The 21,149-nt window shown below is 46.9% G+C and overlaps 1 protein-coding gene across 6 annotated transcripts in view; it reads left to right on the forward strand.

Annotated features, from left to right (window-relative positions):
• The window catches only part of TAF8 (TATA-box binding protein associated factor 8), a 41,118-nt gene that overhangs the window by 12,684 nt on the left and 7,285 nt on the right, over nt 1–21,149 (forward strand). For 2 of the 6 annotated variants that reach the window (XM_054493366.2, XM_063666982.1), the window contains exons 6-8: nt 3,389–3,536; nt 5,545–5,687; nt 14,186–14,325. In XM_054493366.2, coding sequence (XP_054349341.1) covers nt 3,389–3,536; nt 5,545–5,687; nt 14,186–14,325 — 431 coding nt within the window. Of the gene's footprint in view, nt 1–3,388; nt 3,537–5,544; nt 5,688–14,185; nt 19,142–21,149 lie in introns of those variants that run through there. The other 4 variants (XM_054493370.2, XM_054493368.2, XM_054493367.2 and 1 more) reach the window with 4 other exon arrangements.

Here is a 21,149-nt window from a genome sequence, read left to right on the forward strand (position 1 = left end):
AGTTCAACCCATAACATTCTTTAACTCTTTTATATAATGTATCCCTATCTGTAACTTTTTTTTTTTGAAACAGGGTCTCACTTTGTCGCCCAGGCTGCTGGAGTGCAATGGGGCGATCTCAGCTCACCACAGCCTCGACCTCCTAGGCTCAAGTGATCCTGCCACCTCAACCTCCCAAGTAGCTGGGACTACAGGGGTGCACCACCATGCCCAGCTAATTTTTGTATCTTCTGTAGAGACAGGATATCACCATGTTGCCCAGGCTGGTCTCAAACTCCTGGGCGCAAGCAGTTCACCCAGGCATGGGTACATACTCCAGTATATGTTTGCTTATTTATATGAATATTATAATGTAACATTGTACAAAATAATGTACATTAAAAGATAATCTTACCCTTTTAAGATGTTCAGGAAAGCTATAACCTTTTCTAGTGGGAGCAATTGCCTCTGCTTTTTATTTTTTGAAATCATAGGGTTTTTGTTTGTTTTGTTGTTGTTGTTTGTTTTGTTATTGTTATTTTATAGAGATGGGGACAGGTTTTTTGTCTTTCTGTGGTGCCCAAGCTGGTCTTGAACTCCTAGCCTTAAGTAGTCTTTGCACCTTGGCCTCCCAGAGTGCTGGGATTACAGGCATGCACCACTGCGCTCAGTCTTTTTTTAGAGGTGAAGTTCTCGCTCTGTTGCCCAGGCTGGAGTGCGGTGGTGTAATCATGGCACTACAGCTTTGAACTTCCGGGCTCAAGCAGTCCTCCCACCTCAGCCTGCAGAGTATCTAGGACCACAAGCACACACTACCATGCCAGCCTAGAAATCTTGGTTTAATACTTGATGGAATAGTAAGTTGGAGGTCAGAATCTAAGATTAGTTTATTTCGATACTTAAATGGCTCTCATAGTTGAAAATGGTACATCACAAAGATATGTTACATCATTGGCTGCTCTTAATAAATCATAAAATCATTTTTTTCATCCTCATTTACTCATTATCCAAAGAATTTGGTTGAAAATTTTCTATTAAATTTCTAATTTATTGGGTGCCAAAAGTTGTCTTAGGAATAATTACAAGATTTTGCATTTTAACGTTTTTAACAAGTACAGTATGTTCAAAATCCACTCATTTTATTATTGGGAAGTGTTGGGGTTTTTTTTTGTGGGAGTGGACAGAGTCTCACTCAATCCCCCAGGCTGGAGTGCAGTGGTGTGATCTCGGCTCACTGCAACCTCCGTCTCCCAGGTTCAAGTGATTCTCATGTCTCAGCCTCCCCCAGGTAGCTGGGATTACAGGTGCCCACCACCACACCTGGCTAATTTTTGTATTTTTAGTAGAGACAGGGTTTTACCATGTTGACCAGGCTAGTCTCAAACTCCTGACCTCAGGTAATCTATCTGCCTCGGCCTCCCAAAGTGCTGGGATTACAGGTGTGAGCCACCACACCCAGCCTTTTGGGAAGATTTTTAACATGTCAGAAAATTCTGTTTCTTTGTTTAAGTACAGATATGAGAACTGTATAGGTGACACACTTGAACTGATGGTGACAACAAAGAAACATTTCCAGGTGCCTTCTTTAAAAATGCTATCTCAGCCTGTAATCCCAGCACTTTGGGAGGCCAAGGCAGGCGGATCACAAAGTCAGGAGATCGAGACCATCCTGGCAAACACAGTGAAACCCCGTCTCTACTAAAAATACAAAAAAATTAGCCGGGCGTGGTGGCAGGCGTCTGTAGTCCCAGTTACTCGGGAGGCTGAGGCAGGAGAATGGCATGAACCCGGGGGGCGGAGCTTGCAGTGAGCAGAGATCCCGCCACTGCCCTCCAGCCTGGGCAACAGAGCAAGACTCCATCTCAAAAAAAAAAAAAAAAAAAAAAAAAATGCTATCTCAATATCATGAAGAGTAGTTACTTTATCGATCGTTGTTAAAATGTCACCGTTGCCATTACCAATTAAAATGTTTTCCGGCTGGGCGCGGTGACTCACACCTGTAATCCTAGCACTTTAGGAGGCCAAGGTGGGTGGATCATCTGAGGTCAGGAGTTCAAGACCAGCCTGGCCAACATGATGAAACCCCGTCTCTACTAAAAATACAAAAATTAGCTGGCCATGGTGGCACATTCCTGTAGTCCCAGCTACTCGGGAGTCTGAGGCAGGAGAATCTCTTGAACCGAGGAGGTGGAGGTTGCAGTGAGCTGAGATGGCGCCACTGCACTCCAGCCTCGGTGACAGAGCAAGACTCTTGTCTCCAAAAAATAAAAATAATAAAATAAAAAGTTTTGGCTCATTTCTCATTCTGATCTCAATCGTTTTCACTCCATAACTTGATTGCCAGCAAGCTCATAATTAGGAGGAAGAGTGGCAGCCTGCCGTTTTCTTGGTCACTTGCACTTGGTCGCTTGCACGTATAATAAGATCTTCAGCCTCTCTTTCTTTGAGGGAATCTTTTCAGAACAATGTATCCATATTGTGAGGATTGATTTAATAAGATGGGATAGTATAATCCACAAATCCACATAGCCAGCCACTCCCATACCGCAGGAGGTCACATTACACTGATGGAACCTGTGGTCCCCGTTAGGGCGTCCCTGGGGGCACTCCCACTGTTTCTTCAGGGTGCCTCTCTTAGACCTGAGACCATCTGTCATGGGAGCTGAATGAAGGCTCCAAGACAATCTCTACAGTAAATATTTGTACATTTCTTAATTTTTAATTAGAAATAAATATTAAAGTAGTTACATTGTTTTTCCACCTTTCTACTGTGCTTTGGTGATCTTGGCTCTAACTAATGGTATTGGGTTATTTTATTTTATTTATTTATTTATTTTTTATATTTTATTATTATTATACTTTAAGTTTTAGGGTACATGTGCACAATGTGCAAGTTAGTTACGTGTGTATACATGTGCCATGCTGGTGTGCTGCACCCATTAACTCGTCATTTAGCATTACGTATATCTCCTAAAGCTATCCCTCCCCCCTCCCCCCACCCCTATTTATTTATTTTTTGAGACAGAGTCTCGCTCCTGTTGCACAGGCTGGAGTGCAATGATGCAATCTCGGCTCATTGCAACCTCCGCCTCCTGGATTCAAGCGATTCTCCTGCCTCGGCCTCCCAAGTAGCTGGAATTACAGGTGCCCACCACCACACCCAGCTAATTTTTGTATTTTTAGTAGAGACGGGGTTTTGTTATGTTGGCCAGGCTGGTCTCGAACTGATCTCAGGTGATCCACCAGGCTCAGCCTCCCAAAGTGCTGGGATTACAGGCGTGAGCCACCGCTCCCGGCCTGGTATTGGGTCATTTTAGAGAATAGGGCATAGCAACAGCAAGCCAGGGAGCTGACAAAAGCAGAATGATACTTCGGCATCACCCCAGTGTCTTTGCTATTCTCTTTGTAGACATACCGTGAGCCCGTGTCAGACTACCAGGTCCTGCGGGAGAAGGCTGCATCCCAGAGGCGTGATGTGGAGCGGGCACTTACCCGTTTCATGGCCAAGACAGGCGAGACTCAGAGTCTTTTCAAAGATGACGTCAGCACATTTCCATGTGAGAGTTGCCCCACTGTGTGGACCCTGTCTTATTTGAAATACTCACACTATCTTTTCTTTCTCTCAGCATGGTAGGAAGAAACAAATAAGCTTTTGTCCTTCCCTTGGGTACAGCTTGCCCCTCAGATTTCTGGCTCCCTTCCCCAGGTCTTAAGAGTCTGTCCTTAACTGATGACTCCAAAACAGTAATGGCCTCTGTTGGGACTGGCTGCTTGAGGTCCATTGAGTTACCTTGAGGATAGCCTAGGCCTAGGCATCAGAGACACTTGGTGGCAGCCCAGGTAGTAGAAGGAACACTGGCATCAGGGGCCAGTTGCCCATCGTGATCTTCCCTCATAGGTCCCATCTCATTTAACTTGGCATCTCGGCACTATTTGGCCATGTTGACCAAGCTACTTCATTTCCATAGACCTCACTTTTTACAAATGTGAGTGAGGGAGGTTAGTTCGGGTGATTCATTTATTCAGCAAGCTCCTGTGGAATGCCTGCTGTGTGCCTGGCTCTGGAATAACAGCAGCTACCAGTTGTTAAGTGCCAGATACTGTGCTCATCACTTCCCATACATTATCTCATTAAATCCTCTTGTGAGCCTCTGAGTTGGGAACTGATATATCACTACCTTCATAGGAACCCTTCAGTGAGGCACAAGAGAAGAGAAATGAAGTCACTTCCTCAAGGAACATGGCTAGTAGACAGCATTCAAACCTAGCTCTTACTCCTGGACCCCACATCTGACCCACAGCAAAAACAATTCTGGAGTTTTTGTGGGTCTTTTTGAGACGGAGTCTTGCTTTGTCATCCAGGCTGGAATATAGTGGCGTGATCTCTGCTCACTGCAACATCTGCCTCCCGGGTTCCAGCGATTCCTCTGCCTCAGCAAGTAGCTGGGACTACAGGCAGGAGACACCACACCCAGCTAATTTTTTGTATTTTTAGTAGAGACGGGGTTTCACCCAGTTGGCCAGGCTGATCTTGAACTCCTGAGCTCAAGTGATCTGCCTGCCTCAGCTTCCCAAAGTGCTGGGATTATAGGCATGAGCCACCACACCCAGCCAATTCTAGAGTATTTTCTAACAGTCACATTCTACCATAGAAGTATACACAGAGACTTTTTCTTTTTCTGTTTTGAGACAGGATCTCACTCTGTCACCCAGTCTTGAGTACAGTGGCACAAACACAGCTCACTGCAGCCTGGACCTCCTGGACTCAAATGAGTCTCCCACCTCAGCCTCCCTAGTAGCTGGGACTACAGGCATGCACTATTATACCTGGCTAATTTTATTTTTCCTAGAGACAGGATTTCACCATGTTGCCCAGGCTGGTCCCAATCTCCTGGGCTCAAGCAGTCCTCCTGCCTCAGCCTCCCAAAGTACTAGGATTATGGGCATGAGCCACCACACCCGGCCTTCTTTCTTTTAATGTTATTTTTAAATCAATTTCTTCCTCTCATCCTCATTGCTTTTTGGAAGAGCTAGAACTCTCATTTACCAGAGTGTCTTACAGCTCAGTGGACATGCATATATGCAGAGTGCTCAAATCCAGCCTTTGGACTTGAGTCCTTCAGGGTGAAAGAATCAATGTTCCTGCTCTGGAAGTGAAGCTTAGAGGGGTTTAACTGACCTTGGGTGCAAGATCTCAAAACTTATGTGTTGCTAGGATTCTATCTATAGCCCCATTTCCATCTTATCTCAATTGTACTTGGCAAAAAGTAGATTCTGAAGTTATGCTGCCTGAGTTAGAATCCCATTCTGCCATTTTTAGCATGCTTGGGAAAGTCATTTCACCTCTCTGTGCGTAATCGTACTTAATAGGATGGGAGCAAGGATGAAAGATAACATGAGTAAAGCCCGTAGGACATTGCCTGGCCTGTTATGTAAGTACTTGGAGCGAGTTAGCTAGTATTATCTTCTGGTGCTGCTCACTGATTTGTTGTGAGGCTCTAGGACTCTAAGCCAGCTGCGAGGTCTGTGTGACAGTGGACTCATGCCTGTCTTCCAATTCGCCAGTGATTGCTGCCAGACCTTTCACCATCCCCTACCTGACAGCTCTTCTTCCATCTGAACTGGAGATGCAACAAATGGAAGAGACAGATTCCTCGGAGCAGGATGAACAGACAGACACAGAGAACCTTGCTCTTCATATCAGCATGGTGGGTTCCACCTTCTGCCTACCTCAGAGTATCCCCCAAACTATCGCACCCTGCCCTCAGTCTGTCACCCTGGGACCTGGACATGATCGACCTCAGGTCTCTTTGGCTTTCTGTTAGGGGCCTGCATAAGGGCTTGCGTGATGGTCCAGATGTGACCCGATCTCCTGCTTAGAGACACATCCGTGTCCTGGGGATTCACTCGTTCATTCAACAAATACAGTTCCAGGTGCTGGGGTGTTAGTAGGAAGCCAAATAAACAAAATTCCCTGTTCTCATGGGGCTAATGAAAAATAATAAATGAGGAGATAGGAAGTGGGGATGGGAATGGGAGGGATGCAGTATTAGGTAGAGTGATCAAGAAGGAGACATTTGAGTAAAGACCTGAAGGGAACAAGGCATGGACATGTCTGAGGGTGGAGCCATTCTAGGCAGCAGGGGCAGCAGATGCAAAGGCCCTGAGGCAGGAGCTCCCCTGTTACATTGAAGAACAGCAAGGACATCAGGGTGGCCAGAGTGGAGTGAACAAGGAGGAGAACAGTAGGGGATGAGGTCCGAGAGGGCACACGGGGAGTCAGACTTTACAGAGTCTTAAAGGTTAGATTAGACACTGCCATTTACTCAGTAAGATGGAGCCACTGGAGATGTTGAGCAGAGAGGGTCAGGATCCGAGGTAGGTTTGCTAACAGGGTCAGTCAGGTTGCTGTGTTGAGGATGGGCTATAGAGGGCAGGCAGAAGCAGGGAGACCAGTTAGGATGCTGTCACAGTAAACTGAGAGATGGTAGGAGGAGCAAAAATAAGGAGATGTGGTCACCTAGATTATTTGGTCAGATTCTAGATCACTTTCAGAGCAAAGCCAGTTGATAGAGTAGATATGAGAGAGAGTTAAAGAAAACGGTAAGGTTTTTTTGCCTGAACAATAGGAAAGATGGAATTGCCTTCAGCCAAGATAGGAACAACCACCGGGTAGAACAGGTGTGTGGGGGAAGTCAGGAGTTGATGTTCGTGTCTTAAACGTAGATGTGTTAAGTTTGAGATGCTTGTTAGACATCAGGTGGTGATGTCAGGTGAAGAACTGGATCTATAATTGGAATTTGAGGAGCAGTTAGGGCAGGAGATGCATATTTGGGAGCCAGCAGCCTGTAGGTCGTGTCTAAAAACATGAGTGCGGATGAGCTCTTCCAGGGATGAGTGAGGATGAGAAGAGGAGGCACATTGAGTCCTGGGGCTGTTGCTATGTGTAGAGCTTGAAGAGATGAGGAAGAACTAGCATGGAGGTGGGAGGAGAACTGAAAGAGGGCTGTGTCCTGGAGGCCAAGGGAAGTAAGTGTTTCAGGGAGAAAAGAGCAATTAGCTGTGTCCAAAGCTGTGGGTGGCTCCAATGGCAGGAGGACTGAGAATTCAACCGTTAGATCTGGCAGTGTGGATGTCATTTGTGACCTTGATGAGAGCCATTTCAGTAAGAATGAGAGTAAAGACCTGGAGTAAATTCAGAGAGAATGGGAGGAGAGAAGAGGAGTCAGTGAGTATAGACTTGTGCTGTCCATTACAGCAGCCACTAGCCACATGTGGGTATTTAAATTTAAATTAATGAAATAAAACTAAAGGCGGGGCGCGGTGGCTCACGTCTGTAATCCCAGCACTTTGGGAGGCCAAGGCAGGCAGATCACAAGGTCAGGAGATCGAGACCATCCTGGCTAACACGGTGAAACCCCATCTCTACTAAAAATACAAAAAAAATTAGCCAGGCGTGGTGGCGGGCACCTGTAGTCCCAGCTATTTGGGAGCCTGAGGCTGAGGCAGGAGAATGGCGTGAACCTGGGAGATGGAGCTTGCGGTGAGCCGAGATCGCGCCACTGCACTCCAGCCTGGGCGACACAGCAAGACTCTGTCTCAAAAAAAAAAAAAAAAAAGAACTAAAAATTGGTTTCTTGATCTCCCTAGCCACATTCATTTCAAGTATCTGATAGCCACATACGGCCATTGGCTGCTCTACTGGGCAGTGCAAATACTGAACATTTCCTTTGGCACAGAAAGTCGTGTGGTGTTCCTGCAGTACAGGGAAGGAGAGTGATGCAGCGGTAACTAAAAGGGGGAAAATTAAGGAATTAAGAGAGGTGTTTTGTGTTTTTATTTTTTAAGATAAAAGAAATAACATGTTTGCTGTTGGGAATGATCTGGTCAGAAGGGAAAGTGGATACAGGAGAGAAAGAAAAGTCTGGGAATGATGTCATTTGGTAGACGAGAGGGAATGGGCCTGTGACCAAATGGAGGGACTAGCCTTCTTCTGGACATTTCATACCCAGGATAGGAGACAACATGTGGGTTCAGAGACAAAGGTGGGCAAGGAGATGTTCTAGTCCTAGCTTGTTTTAGGGTATACTTTCTTTTCTGCTCACCGGTGTGTCATACTCAGCAAGTGAAAGGATAAGAGCCCCCTCTTGTTCCTGCACCCTTGAAGAAAGTGCCAAGTACAATCACAGAACCGCCAGAAGCTGGAATGCCCTCAAGGCTAATAGGGTTATATAGTCAGGTTACCATATTCAACCATCCTTTAAAATCAGCACTAGTTTGGATGCCTTAGTGGCTGTAGTTAGACTGAGCATCCCTTATGTTCTCTAAGATGTGATACACCAAATGGCAGCCAGCCACTCTGGTTTGCTAGTGGAATATGCCTGTGTCATCTCTATTTGCTGAAGGTCTTATTTGCCTGGACATACTTTTTTGTTGTTGTTGTTGTTGTTGTTTTGTTTTTTTTAGACGGAGTCTCGCTCTGTCACCCAGGCTGGAGTGCAGTGGCAAGATCTTGGCTCACTGCAACCTCTGCCTCCCGGGTTCGAGCGATTCTCCTGCCTCAGCCTCCTGAGTAGCTGGGATTACAGGCATGCACCACCATGCCCGGCTAATTTTTGTATTTTTAGTAGAGATGGGGTTTCGCCATGTTGGTCAGGCTGGTCTCGAACACCTGACCTCGTGATCCGCCTGCCTTGGCCTCCCAAAGTGCTGGGATTACAGGCATGAGCCACCACGCCCGGCCTGGACATACTTTTTTTTTTTTTTTTTTAATGTTGAATTATTCCTTTCAGAATTAGGGCTGGGAGCCCATGGCTTTAAATAAAGCAGAGGAAGTTGTTACTGTACGCTTCTGTTAATTTGGGCTGAGATATGGTGATTGGGTCATGGACTAAGTTGAGGTTCACCTTATGAGAAAGAGGAATCACGTAAACAAACGTCATCATACCTTTGTAAGTACAATATAGTTAAAGGGCTTGGACATGCATTCACTGACAGTCCCGTAGTGATGTGAGGTCATGGCGGTAATTGAACCTAAAGAGTGTCAGCAACTGCCCGAGGACTCTTGAATACCACGAGGCCAAGCCAGGGTTGCAGACAGCAGGAGTGTAGGAAGGCCTGAGTCTTAGAGTCAGACCTGCCTAGCTTCAAATCCAGACTGTGCTGCTTGCCACATGTGTGACTGTGATTGTGTTACTTTATGCCTTAGTCTATTTCCTTGTAAGTAGAAACAGGAACACCTACCTCAAGGGACAGGGGGAGCTGGAGATAGAGCTGGTATCTATCAGGTGCCTGGCACGTGGCAGCTCCTAGCACACACTTGCTCCCTCCCCTGCTGTTTTAGGCTATCTAACCATATGCCCTTCTGTGAAAAGTAAAATAAAATGACTCCAAGACAAAGATTCTAGTGACAATTTACTACAGTCAGTTGGACCTAATGTTATTTTGTTAGACTAGGAAATGCAATCATATGTTTCAAAATGCAGAGTGTGCAAAAAGATGTATGGTGACAATCCCTCCCATCCTGTTCCCTGTTACCCACTTTCCCTCCCACAGAGCAACTGTCCCACCAGCCTCTTGTGTATACTTCTAGAGACATTTTTTTAAATTGTTATTTTGAACTGAAACAGCAGATCACAAACTGTTCTCTTCTTGCTTTTTTCCTGGCTGTAGCTTGGCGGTCATTCCACATCTGTAAGGGAGGAGCTGCATCGTTCCTCACAGCTGCTTTATCTTCCATTGTATGGATGTAACCATTTAATTTATCTAGTCCCCCATGAACACTTAGGTTGTTTTCTGTCTTTACCATTTACAGACATTGTTATAGCGAAGTAAATAACTGGTTTTTTTTTTTTGAGACCGAGTCTAGCTCTGTCACCCAGGCTGGAGTGCAGTGGCGTGATCTCGGCTCACTGCAAGCTCCGCCTCCCGGGTTCACGCCATTCTCCTGCCTCAGCCTCCCCAGCAGCTGGGACTACAGGCGCCCGCCACCATGCCCGGCTAATTTTTTTGTATTTTTAGTAGAGATGGGGTTTCACTGTGTTAGCCAGGATGGTCTCGATCTCCTGACCTCGTGATCCGCCCGCCTCAGCCTCCCAAAGTGCTGAGATTACAGGCGTGAGCCACCATGCCCAGCCAATAACTGGTATTTTAAATTATTATTTTATCTCTTGATGACAGTGCCCCTCTCAAGGTCTGTTGTTAGGCAGTACATTATTTAACCTGGTTCTAGTTTCTCCGTGTACTTGAACGTAAAGGAGCTATTCATTTTAAATCCATGTATAATTTAAATTCATGTATAATAGATTCTTTTCTCACACATTTGAACCAGCTGCTTTCTGCAGCCAACCCAGATATCTAAACTTTTACTCTTTTATGAAAAATGTACCAGTCACTCACTCAACCGATGTTTATTTAGCACCTAGTATGTGCCAGATACTGTTCTGGCTGCTTGGGATAAAGCAGTGAGAAAAACAAAGAAAACCCCTGCCTTTTAGGAGCCTATGTTTGGCTGTGGGAGGATGATAGTAAACATAATATATGAATAAATCGTTGCATAGTATATCAGAAATGAAAGTGCTGTGTGGGGGAAAAACAGTAGGAGAAGATCCGGGGTGAGGAGGAGTCTTCAGTTTTAAGTGGGGTGCTCGGAGTAGGCATTACTGAGAAGGGGATATCTGAGCAGGGGCTTGAAATGAGTGAGGGAGTGAGCCATGTGGATATCTGGGGAAGAGTGTTCTGGCAGAGGGGATGGTCAGTGTAAAGGCCCTGTGGAATAGTGAGTGGCTTGTGGGAGGGAGGGTCAGATTGGGTAGGGCCTTGTAGGCTGTTTTAAGAGCTGGCTTTTAACTAAGTGAGATGGGAGTTGTGGGAAGGCGTGGAGCAGAGGAGGGACGTTTCTCAGCTTCTTAAAGCATCACTCTGATGGCTCGGTAAGAACGGACTAGAGAGATCAGTCAGGAAGCTGTCACTATAGCCTAGGCGAGAGGCAGTGGTGGGCCCAAGCAGAGTGGTTGCCACAGAGGTGGTGGAAGTGGTCAGTACCTGCCTGAAATTTGAAGGTAAGTCCAAGAGGCTGTGCTAACAGATTGGGTGTGGGATGTCAGTGAAGGAAAAGGAGTGTGCCAGGTGTGGTGGGGCATGCCGGTAGTTCCAGTCACTTGGGAAGCTGAGGCAGGAAGCTTGAGCCCAGGAATTTGAGTCCAGTTTTGGGCAACATAGTGAGACCCTGTTTAAAAATAAAAGAAAGAAAACAAGCAAGAATGAACCACAGAGTTTGTGACTCGAGCCATTAGAAGGATGGAGATGCCGTCACTTGTGATGGGAGGGACTGAGAAGCGCCATTTACACCACAGGGGAAGGTCCCCAATTCAGATTTAGGTGCCTGAAGTCTGAACTGCCTACCTGATACCCCAGTGGAAATGCTGAGTGAGCAGCTGGCTGCATGAGCCTGGAAGTCGGGAGAGGTGAGGGCTGGCATTGTACTCCAGGGAGCTGTTGGCGTGGAGATGGCACTGAGAGCTGGGAGACTGGATGCAGTCACCACAGAGGGTGTAGGGCTTGCTAGAGCTCACAGGCAATTCAGGGAGCTCCTTACAGACCATTCTGCTCCCACCTTTTTTACAAATCTCTGGGTCAGTTTGACACTTTACTTTTTTGTTTTTTTGAGACGGAGTCCCGCTCTGTCGTCTAGGCTGGAGTGCAGTGGCACAATCTCAGCTCACTGCAACCTCCAACTCCCGGGTTCAAGTGACTGTCTTGCCTCAGCCTCCCAAGTAGCTGGGATTATAGGTGCCTACCACCATGCCCGGCTAATTGTTTTGTATTTTTAGTAGAGGCAGGGTTTCACCATGTTGGCCAGGCTGATCTCGAACTCTTCACCTCAGGTGATCCACCTGCCTTGGCCTCCCAAAGTGCTAGATTATAGGCATGAGCCACCACGCCTAGCCTACTTTTTTTTTTTTTTTCTTTTTTTAGTGACTCTCCCACCCCTAACCATCTCAATGCTGCCTGTCCCTGAAGGGGACATTTCTATGAGGCCTGCTTGGGAGAAGGAAGCCTGTCGTCCTGCTCTCGTGAGCCATGGTGGGCCAAATGGAGGGAGCCTCTGGACCCTCCAGCAGTGTCTTGAGGCTGGAGTTTTCAGCACCTCTAACAGTGTTACCTCCATGTGTATCAGAAAACAATGAAGGCACGGTTGAAGTGAGCTTCCAATAACTTTGAAGATAGGCTGTCTACTGTAGAGAAATGATAGGATGGACGGAGCAGGGAGATACTACTCATTTGTACTATTAGGAACTTCAGAAAGGTTGGATGCCAGATACCCAAGGGAGGTCTGGTTGTGGGCAGACCTTTTTTCTGGCACCTGGTCTGGCCTGAACTAGGTTGGTCCTGCAGCACTTGCTTTCAAGAGCCTCTGGAAGGCCCCAGTGGCTCTGGGTCACCTTGTGGTCCCACTGGATTGGGTGCTGGAGAGGGAAAACACACAGGCCCTAATACTGGGCCAATGGAACTGAGTCTTTGAAGAGAACAATTGATAGAACAGAGAGAGGGCACGCAGGGGAACCTAGATGTGATCTGGTTTCTTCCAGCTCATTAAACCTGAGACTGGTGTCCATGCCCTAGGCCAGCTGTCCTGTCAGGGGAAACTGCTATTCATTTCATGCCATCCGGTCATGGCGTCCTCTGTCTGTTTTGACAGCAGCCTCTCCTGCTTGAGGTCAGTGAGGGCCTCTTTAGCCTCAAGTTGCAGAACAGGAATCTCAATGACTTCTTCCCCATGGAAGAACTTCTTCCCCTTGGCCCATCAGCAGGGGGCGCAGCCCGACCAAACGTGGAAAATAAAGGAGGCTGTGAATAAAGAAAGGATAACTGACTGCTCATACTTCCAGAACAGTTTTTAAAATGTCAGCATATTACCTTTTTTTCTGTGTCTATATGCAACTGTGACTTTTTAAGAATTTTGATCATACTGATTACATGTGACCTTACAAACTTTTCTGAAAAAACACATTTTTCTCAAAAAATGAACAGTAAAGCAGTTGGGTGCAGTGGCTCACACCTGTAATCTCAGCACTTTGGGAAGCCAAGGCTGGCAGATTATGAGGTCAGGAGATCAAGACCATCCTGGCTAACATGGTGAAACCCCGTCTCTACTAAAAATACAAAAATTAGCGGGACGTGGTGGCAGGCATCTGTACTCCCAGCTACTTGGGAGGCTGAGGCAGGAGAATTGCTTGAACCCAGAGGCGGAGCTTGCACTGAGCCGAGATCACACCACTGCACTCCAGCCTGGGTAACAGAGCAAGACTCCGTCTCAAAAAAAAAAAAAGAACAGTAAAAAACCCTGCCTCGGAGTTCGAGACTAGCCTGGCCAATTGGTAAAACCCCGTCTCTACTAAAAATACAAAAATTAGCCGGGCGTCATGGCACATGCCTGCAATCCCAGCTACTTGGGAGGCTGAAGCAGGAGAATTGCTTGAACCCGGGAGACGGAGGCTGCAGTGAGCTGAGATCACGCCACTGCACTCCAGCCTGGGTAACACAGGGAGACTCCATCTCAAACAGGCAAACAAACAAACCCTGCCTCATAGGTTGCAGATAGGCATTACCAATGATGTGCATGTGCTGGTACCTGCAGGCTCTGCGTCCCTTAGTGGAACCCTCAAGGCTCGAGAAGTTTCTGGCCTGTGCTGGGATGTGATTGTTGGTACCATGTTGCAAGTACCAGAAATGTGAGGATTTGAGGGGGAAATCTCTTCTGACTTAGGCTAGCTTGGCCAGGAGATGTGCTATGCAAATGATGTGTTCTGATCCTGTATCTGCCAGTCCTGTGGGGCGTCCAGGATCACTTTTCTTCTTCATCTCCCCACCAGGCTGGGCATCCTCCCTGAGGCATCCGAATTTGATTCCTGTCCCTCCCAGGTCTCTGTTCTTTCTAACCCCTGTCCCTACCTTCTCCAGAGGTTCAAAACTCTGGACTCTGCTGTGTGCTCTCTTGGGTCAAGGCTGTTAGTCTTGCCTTCCCTTCATAGCCAGCCACTGCCTGGGCCTCGCTTCATCGGGGCAGAGATAGGAACGTTGGAAGGAAGGTGCTTCCCAGGTTCTAATTTCTCAATTAGAGGATGCTAATGGTCATTCCAATTATGGGCATGATCTCTTTCCTTATGCTGTTGATGTTGTGCTTTATTTTGGCTTTTGCTCAAAGGAGGATTCTGGAGCCGAGAAGGAGAACACCTCTGTCCTGCAGCAGAACCCCTCCTTGTCGGGAAGCCGGAATGGGGAGGAGAACATCATCGATAACCCTTATCTGCGGCCTGTGAAGAAGCCCAAGATTCGCAGGAAGAAGTGAGTCGGAGGCTGGGGTCCAGAGAGCCTTCACTGTCCCACCGAGGTGGTCTTCTCTGCTCCTTGGAAAAGAGTCTCCTCAGTGGGGCTGAGCCTTGGGGAAAGCTACTCTGGTGAGAGGGAATAGTCTCCCTTTTCCTGTCCTTACTTGGCTCCCGTACATAACTCTTGTTCCTTAGTGGTTGAGTGTCCTGCAGTCTAGGGACCAACCCTCACAGCGCTGGAGCTGTTTTCCCCTAGAGGGAGAGCAGACAGGGCCCACACCAGGAGGCTCCATGGTTCCTCTTCTTTCTAGGTCCCTCTCCTGAGCTGAGAAGGAAACCTGGCTTGTACAGGGGCGCAGATTCCACCCTCCCGGGGAGTTAAAGCCACTCAAGGGAAGAAGAGGGTGACCTCCTCATGGCCAAGTCGAGGCTGCAGGGTGTGATCAGACATGATTTTCATGGCAAACCATCTATTAAGATGACCTATTTTCACTGGATGTTTGGGTTGAGGAAGATAAGGACAGAATAATGAGAATTTTTTTTTTTTTTTATTTTGAGATGGAGTCTTACTCTATCACCCAGGCTGGAATGCAGTGGCATGATCTCAGCTCAATGCCGTCTCCGCCTCCCGGGTCCAAGCGAATCTCCTGCCTCGGCCTTCTGAGTAGCTGGGACTAGAGGCAAGCACCACCATGCTGGCTAATTTTTGTATTTTTAGTAGAGATAGGGTTTCGCCATGTTGGTCAGGCTGGTCTTGAACTCCTGACCTCAAGTGATCCACCCACATTGGCCTCCCAAAGCGTTGAGATTACAGGTGTGAGCCACCACACCCAGCTAATTTTTGTATTTTTAGCAGAGATAAGGTTTTGCCATGTTGGCCAGGCTGGTCTTGAACTCCTGACCTCAAGTGATCCATCCGACTCGGCCTCCCAAAGTGCTGGGATTACAGGCATGAGCCACCGCACCCCGCCAGAGATTTTCTTAATCAATCAGCCTATGTGGTGGGGCATAGCAGCAGCCAGTGACTTCATTCATTATCACAGGATTTGATTCCTTTGAAACTCAAGAGAGCAGGGAAAGCGACAGGAAGGAAAGGGCTCTTTGCTGCTGTGCTTATTACAAAGAAGACTGTTTGTCCAGCATGTATTTCAGGATATCTGGATCCCTTTTATTGAGTCACAATTTGTGGCACCACTTTCTCATCCCAGAACTTCATTCTTATTTCTCTCCTCATCTGGGCTCCCAAGTGCTCCGTTGAGCTGATGAAAAGTGACTTTGTACTCCCTCAACGTGTTGGAAACAGGAGGCCACACAGCACAGCTTTGATTGGGGCGGGCAGGAGTCAGGAGTCTTGAGCAGATGCGTCACTGTGAAGGAGAACGACATGTCGGGGCTGCACCTATCCTCCCGTCGGCATTTGACGAAAGCTCCCTGAAGCGGGGCAGCACTCTCCTCCTGAGAGATTTACCATTTATTGCCCCTCTGAGGAATGTGTGCTTGGGAACTGCCAAGTCTTGCCCCTTCTGGAAGAAGAGGTTTTCTCTGACAAGAGCCTAGAGCGTCGGCTCTATTATGCAGGGACTTGATAGAGGAGCCATGAGGTTTAAACAGTAGGAAAGAGGGGCCAGGCGCAGTGGCTCACGCCTGTAATCCCAGCACTTTGGGAGGCGAAGGCAGGCGGATCACTTGAGGTCAGGAGTTCGAGACCAGCCTGGCCAACATAGTGAAAACCTGTCTCTACTAAAAATACAAAAATTAGCCGGGTGACTCACGCCTGTAATCCCAGCTACTCGGGAGGCTGAGGCAGGAGAATCACTTGAACCTGGGAGGCGGAGGTTGCAGTGAGCCGAGATCGTGCCACTGCACTCCAGCCTGGGTGACAGAGCGAGACTCCGTTTCAAAAAAATAAAAAAAAGGTAAAGTAAACAATAGGAAAGGATTTGGTGGGGTGAGGGTGGGGTGTTGAGGGCTGGGCCTCATCTTGTATTCTGAAAGCTGAGAAATGGCTGGTCAGCTTTAAGGCTGGTGGTTGGGCAGGAATGAGCCAAGCTGAGGCGTTCTCCAAGAAGCAGGTCTGAGTCTGTCCAACCACTTTCTATCCTGTGGGGAGAACAACTTCATTCTTAACATACCCTACAAACCAGAAAACAAATTTTTAAGGAAGATGCTGGGCTTGCTGATACCTTTTCTGGCCTCCTAAGGAAGAGCTTTTAAAACTAAATCCAAGGAAGAAAAATGCAGCGACACGTGGAAGTGAACACTGGATGAATAAGCTGTTTCCCAAGTTAGAATCCTAACGTCCATATTTAACTTCACGTATTCCCCTTTGGCTTCCACAGTTCAACTCCTTTTATTTTGAGACAGGGTCTCGCTGTGTCACCCCAGCTGGAGTATAGTGGCACTACCTCGGCTCACTGCAACCTCCACTCCCCGGGTTCAAGCGATTCTCAGAGTAGCTGGGATTACAGGTGCCTGCCATCACACGTGGCTAATTTTTTTTTTTTGTATTTTTAGTAGACACGGGATTTTGCTATGTTGCCCAGGCTGGTCTTGAACTCCTGGCCTCAAGTGATCCGCCCACCCCGGCCTTCCAAAGTGTTGGGATTACAGGCGTGAGCCACGGTGCCCAGCCCATCTCTTAGTCTTCCATTCCCTTGGTGAATTTGGAAACTTGAAAAACTTGGGGACTTGACAGCAGGCTCCATGTTCTTCTGGCCTCACTGTACTGTGTAAGGAAAGAGCTGCTTGTCAGGAACTGAAGAGGGGACGCTAGTAAAAAAAAATTGGATTCCCCAACTGGACTAAATAGGAGTTTTTCAGGTTTGTAGTAACCTGAAACTCTCCTAGATCGAAGCAGTTAGACCGGCCTGTGTGGCGTTCTCAGGGTTTGTGATTCAGTTTCTTAGCGATTCTTGGCCTGATAAGTTTATGAACACAGCCCCACATTCAAGCCGTGGCCAATCCCAGCTGTTCTCACTGCTCTTGGGAGGTGTCGTCCCAGTCAGTGTTTCTGCAGCTTCCATTCGTTGTTATCCAGTGTAAGCGCCTGTTGAATGCAGATGTGCTGAGTTGTAGGTGGGATTTGGAAAAGGGCTGCTATTTCTGCTGTTGAGATTTCAGAGGCTATACTCTTTTTTTTTTTCTTTTCTTTTCTTTTTTTTTGAGACGGCATCTCACTCTTATCGCCCAGGCTGGAGTGCAATGGCGTGATCTCGGCTCACTGCAACCTCCATCTCCTGGGTTCAAGGGATTCTCCTGCCTCAGCCTCCTGAGTAGCTGGGATTACAGGCACCTACCACACTCTCGGCTAATTTTTTTGTATTTTTGGTAGAGACGGGGTTTCACCAGGTTGGCCAGGGTGGTCTCGAACACCTGACCTCAGGTGATCCACCCACCTTGGCCTCCCAGTGTGGGTGGGATTACAGGCATGAGCCACTGCACCTGGCCTCAGAGGCTATATACTCTTATAATTTTGTTCTGAGGGGAGACAGGGAAAGGGTTAGACAACTTGAAACACTGACTCTGTATAAAAATGCATAATTCTCAATGTGTTTTATAAATTTCTATTTTTTATAACTTTATGGGACTTCTTAGAGGCAAAAAGTAGTAAACATGCAGATTAAAAATGTTTATGAAAATCTCAATAAAAATTCATAATAAAAACTTTGTAAATAAATAGAACTGTAAGCTTTGAACTTAATTTGTGTTCAGAAGTTAACAGCAATGTGGACAAATAAGTCAGGCTTAGCCCTTGTGTTGGCCTAAGCACGCCTGGGAACTTAGTAAAACTTTTATTTTGGAAATTTTCAGATTCAAAATTAGAGAGCAAAATATATGAACCCCTGTATATGCCTCACCAAGCTTCCACACTTAATCAATAGCTTGTTGATTCTGTTTCATCTGTTTCTCCCACTTTTTGTCCTTTATTTTCTTTCCTCCTGGAGTATTTTGTGTGTGTGTGTGACGGAGTTTTGCTCTTGTTGCCCAGGCTGGAGTGCAATCTTGGCTCACTGCAACCTCCACCTCCCGGGTTCAAATGATTTTCCTGCCTCAGCTTCCTGAGTAGCTGGGATTATAGGTATCTACCACCACACCTGGCTAATTTTTTTTTTTGGAGACAGAGTCTCGCTCTGTCGCCCAGGCTGGATTGCAGTGGATTGTCAAGATTGCAGTGGTGCAATCTCGGCTCACTGCAAGCTCCGCCTCCCGGGTTCACGCCATTCTCCTGCCTCAGCCTCCCAAGTAGCTGAGACTACAGGTGCCTGCCACCACGCCCGGCTAATTTTTTGTATTTTTCAGTAGAGACAGAGTTTCACCGCGTTAGCCAGGATGGTCTCGATCTCCTGACCTCATGATCCGCCCACCTCGGCCTCCCAAAGTGCTGGGATTACAGGCATGAGCCACCACACCTGGCCTAATTTTTTGTAGGTTTAGTAGAGATGGGGTTTCACCATGTTGGCCAGGTGGGTCTCCAACTCCTGACCTTAAGTGATCTGCCCACCTCAGCCTCCCAAAGTGCTAGGATTACAGGCATGACCCACCGCACCTGGCAGAGTATGAGACTTCTTGACGTTGGCTTTTTCATTTCTGCATAATTCTCTTGAGGTCCATCTAGGTGGTTGTGTGTATCAGTAGTTCCTTTCTTTTTATTGCTGAGTAGCGTGGAGGCACCATAGTTTAACACAGTTTCTTTAACCATTCACGCATTGAGAGACATCTGGGCTGTTTCCAATTTGGGGCTACTGTGAATAAAGCTGCTGTAATACTTTTGTACAGGTTTTTTGTGTAAACAAAAGTTTTAGTTTCTCTGCAATAAATACCTAAGAATACAATTCCTGGTTCCTATGGTAACTGCGTATTTAATTTTGTAAGAAACTGACAAAACTATTATTTCCCAGAGCCGGTGTACTATATAGATTGTGTGTGTGTGTGTGTATGTATATATATATGTGTGTATATATATGTATATATGTGTGTATATATGTATATATGTGTATATATATGTGTATATATGTGTATATATATGTGTGTGTATATATATGTGTGTGTGTGTATATATATATATATATATTTTTTAGACAGCCTCACTCTGTTGCCAGGCTGGAGTGCAGTGGCGCAATCTTGGCTCACTGCAACCACCACCTCCCAGTTCAAGTGATTCTCCTGCCTCAGCCTCCCAAGTAGCTGGGACTACAGGTGCATGCCACCATGCCCGGCTAATTTTTGTATTTTTAGTAGAGGCGGGGTCTCACCATATTGTCCAGGGTGGTCTCGAACTCCTGACCGCGAATGATCCACCCACCTCGGCCTCCCAAAGTGATGGGATTACAGGCAGGAGCCACTGTGCCCAGCCGGCTGTACCATTTTTTTAATTCTCCCTAGCGATGTTGAGTGATCCAGTGTCTCTACATCCTCACAAGTATTCAGTATTATTTTTTATTTTAGCCATTCTGATGGGTGTGTTGTAATATCTTATATTAATTCGCTTTCCTTAACGTTTAACCTCCCCGTCTGCATCACAGCCCCAGTTCTGGCTTTGGAGTGAGGATTCTCAGCAAGCCCCTTTCCTCTGTTTCTGACCAGGAGGCAGTTAAGTAGTGATTGGCGGGGTTATTCTGAGAGACCAGTAGCAACTCTGACTAGCTTTCAGGGAAACAAGTGTGAAAGATATACCTGAGTGGGGCCGGGCGCGATGGCTCACGCCTGTAATCCCAGCACTTTGGGAGGCCGAGGCGGGTAGATAATGAGGTCAGGAGTTCAAGACCAGCCTGGCCAACATGGTGAAACCCTGTCTCTACTAAAATTACAAAAATTAGCTGGGCATGGTGGTGGGCCCCTGTAACCCCAGCTACTCGGGAGGCTGAGGCAGAGAATTGCTTGAACCCAGTAGGCAGAGGTTGCAGTGAGCCAAGATCACACCACCGCACTCCAGCCTGGGCGAGAGAGCGAGACTCCGTCTCCAAAAAAAAAAAAAAGATGAACCTGAGCTTTGTTTTTCTGGCATCTTGAAGTCACTCTACTTCGATTCATGTGGCTCAGTAAGATAAGGCTTGGTGACATTTGTATGCATTGTCCACCATTTAACCACCTGTGGATTCGGGGCAAATCACTAAACTTCCAAATCAGTTCTACAGAACGGGATCATTAGGATACCTTGTTGAGGGGATTTCATGGAATGTCTTTATCATTAAAATAAAGTATGGCCATGCTTTATACATGAGTGTTATTCCATTACCAGACCCTTCTTTTCTTTCCGTTGCTTTTAAAATTATAAAAGCGGCTGGGCGCAGTGGCTCACGCCTATAATCCCAGCACTTTGGGAGGCCGAGGTGGGCGGATCACCTAAGGTTGTGAGTTCAAGACCAGCCTGACCAACAGGAAGAATCCCATCTCTACTGAAAATACAAAATTAGCAAGGTGTGGTGGGGCATGCCTGTAATCCCAGCTACTTGGGAGGCTGAGGCAGGAGAATTGCTTGAACCCTGGCGGTGGAGGTTGTGGTGAGCCAAGATCGCGCCATTGCACTCCAGCCTGGGCAACGAGTGAAACTCCATCTCAAAAAATAAATAAAATTATAAAAGCTTGCTTGCCTCATGAGAATATGAAAAAATACATATAAAAGCTAATACTAATGGAGAACTGAACTCTTAAAACACTGTTCTAAGTGTTTTACACATATGGACTCATTTGATCCTCACAATTACCCTGAAAGCAAATGTTTTGACCGTTCCTGTTTGCAGTCGAGGACATGGAGGCCTAGAGAGGTCAGTAACAAGTCAGCCCACCTGGCTGCTGAGTAGCTCAGCTGCAGTCTGCACCCAGGCATTCTGCTCCAGAGCT

Source organism: Pongo pygmaeus, chromosome 5 (assembly GCF_028885625.2).
Source record: "Pongo pygmaeus isolate AG05252 chromosome 5, NHGRI_mPonPyg2-v2.0_pri, whole genome shotgun sequence".
Classification (NCBI taxonomy): Eukaryota; Metazoa; Chordata; class Mammalia; order Primates; family Hominidae; genus Pongo; species Pongo pygmaeus.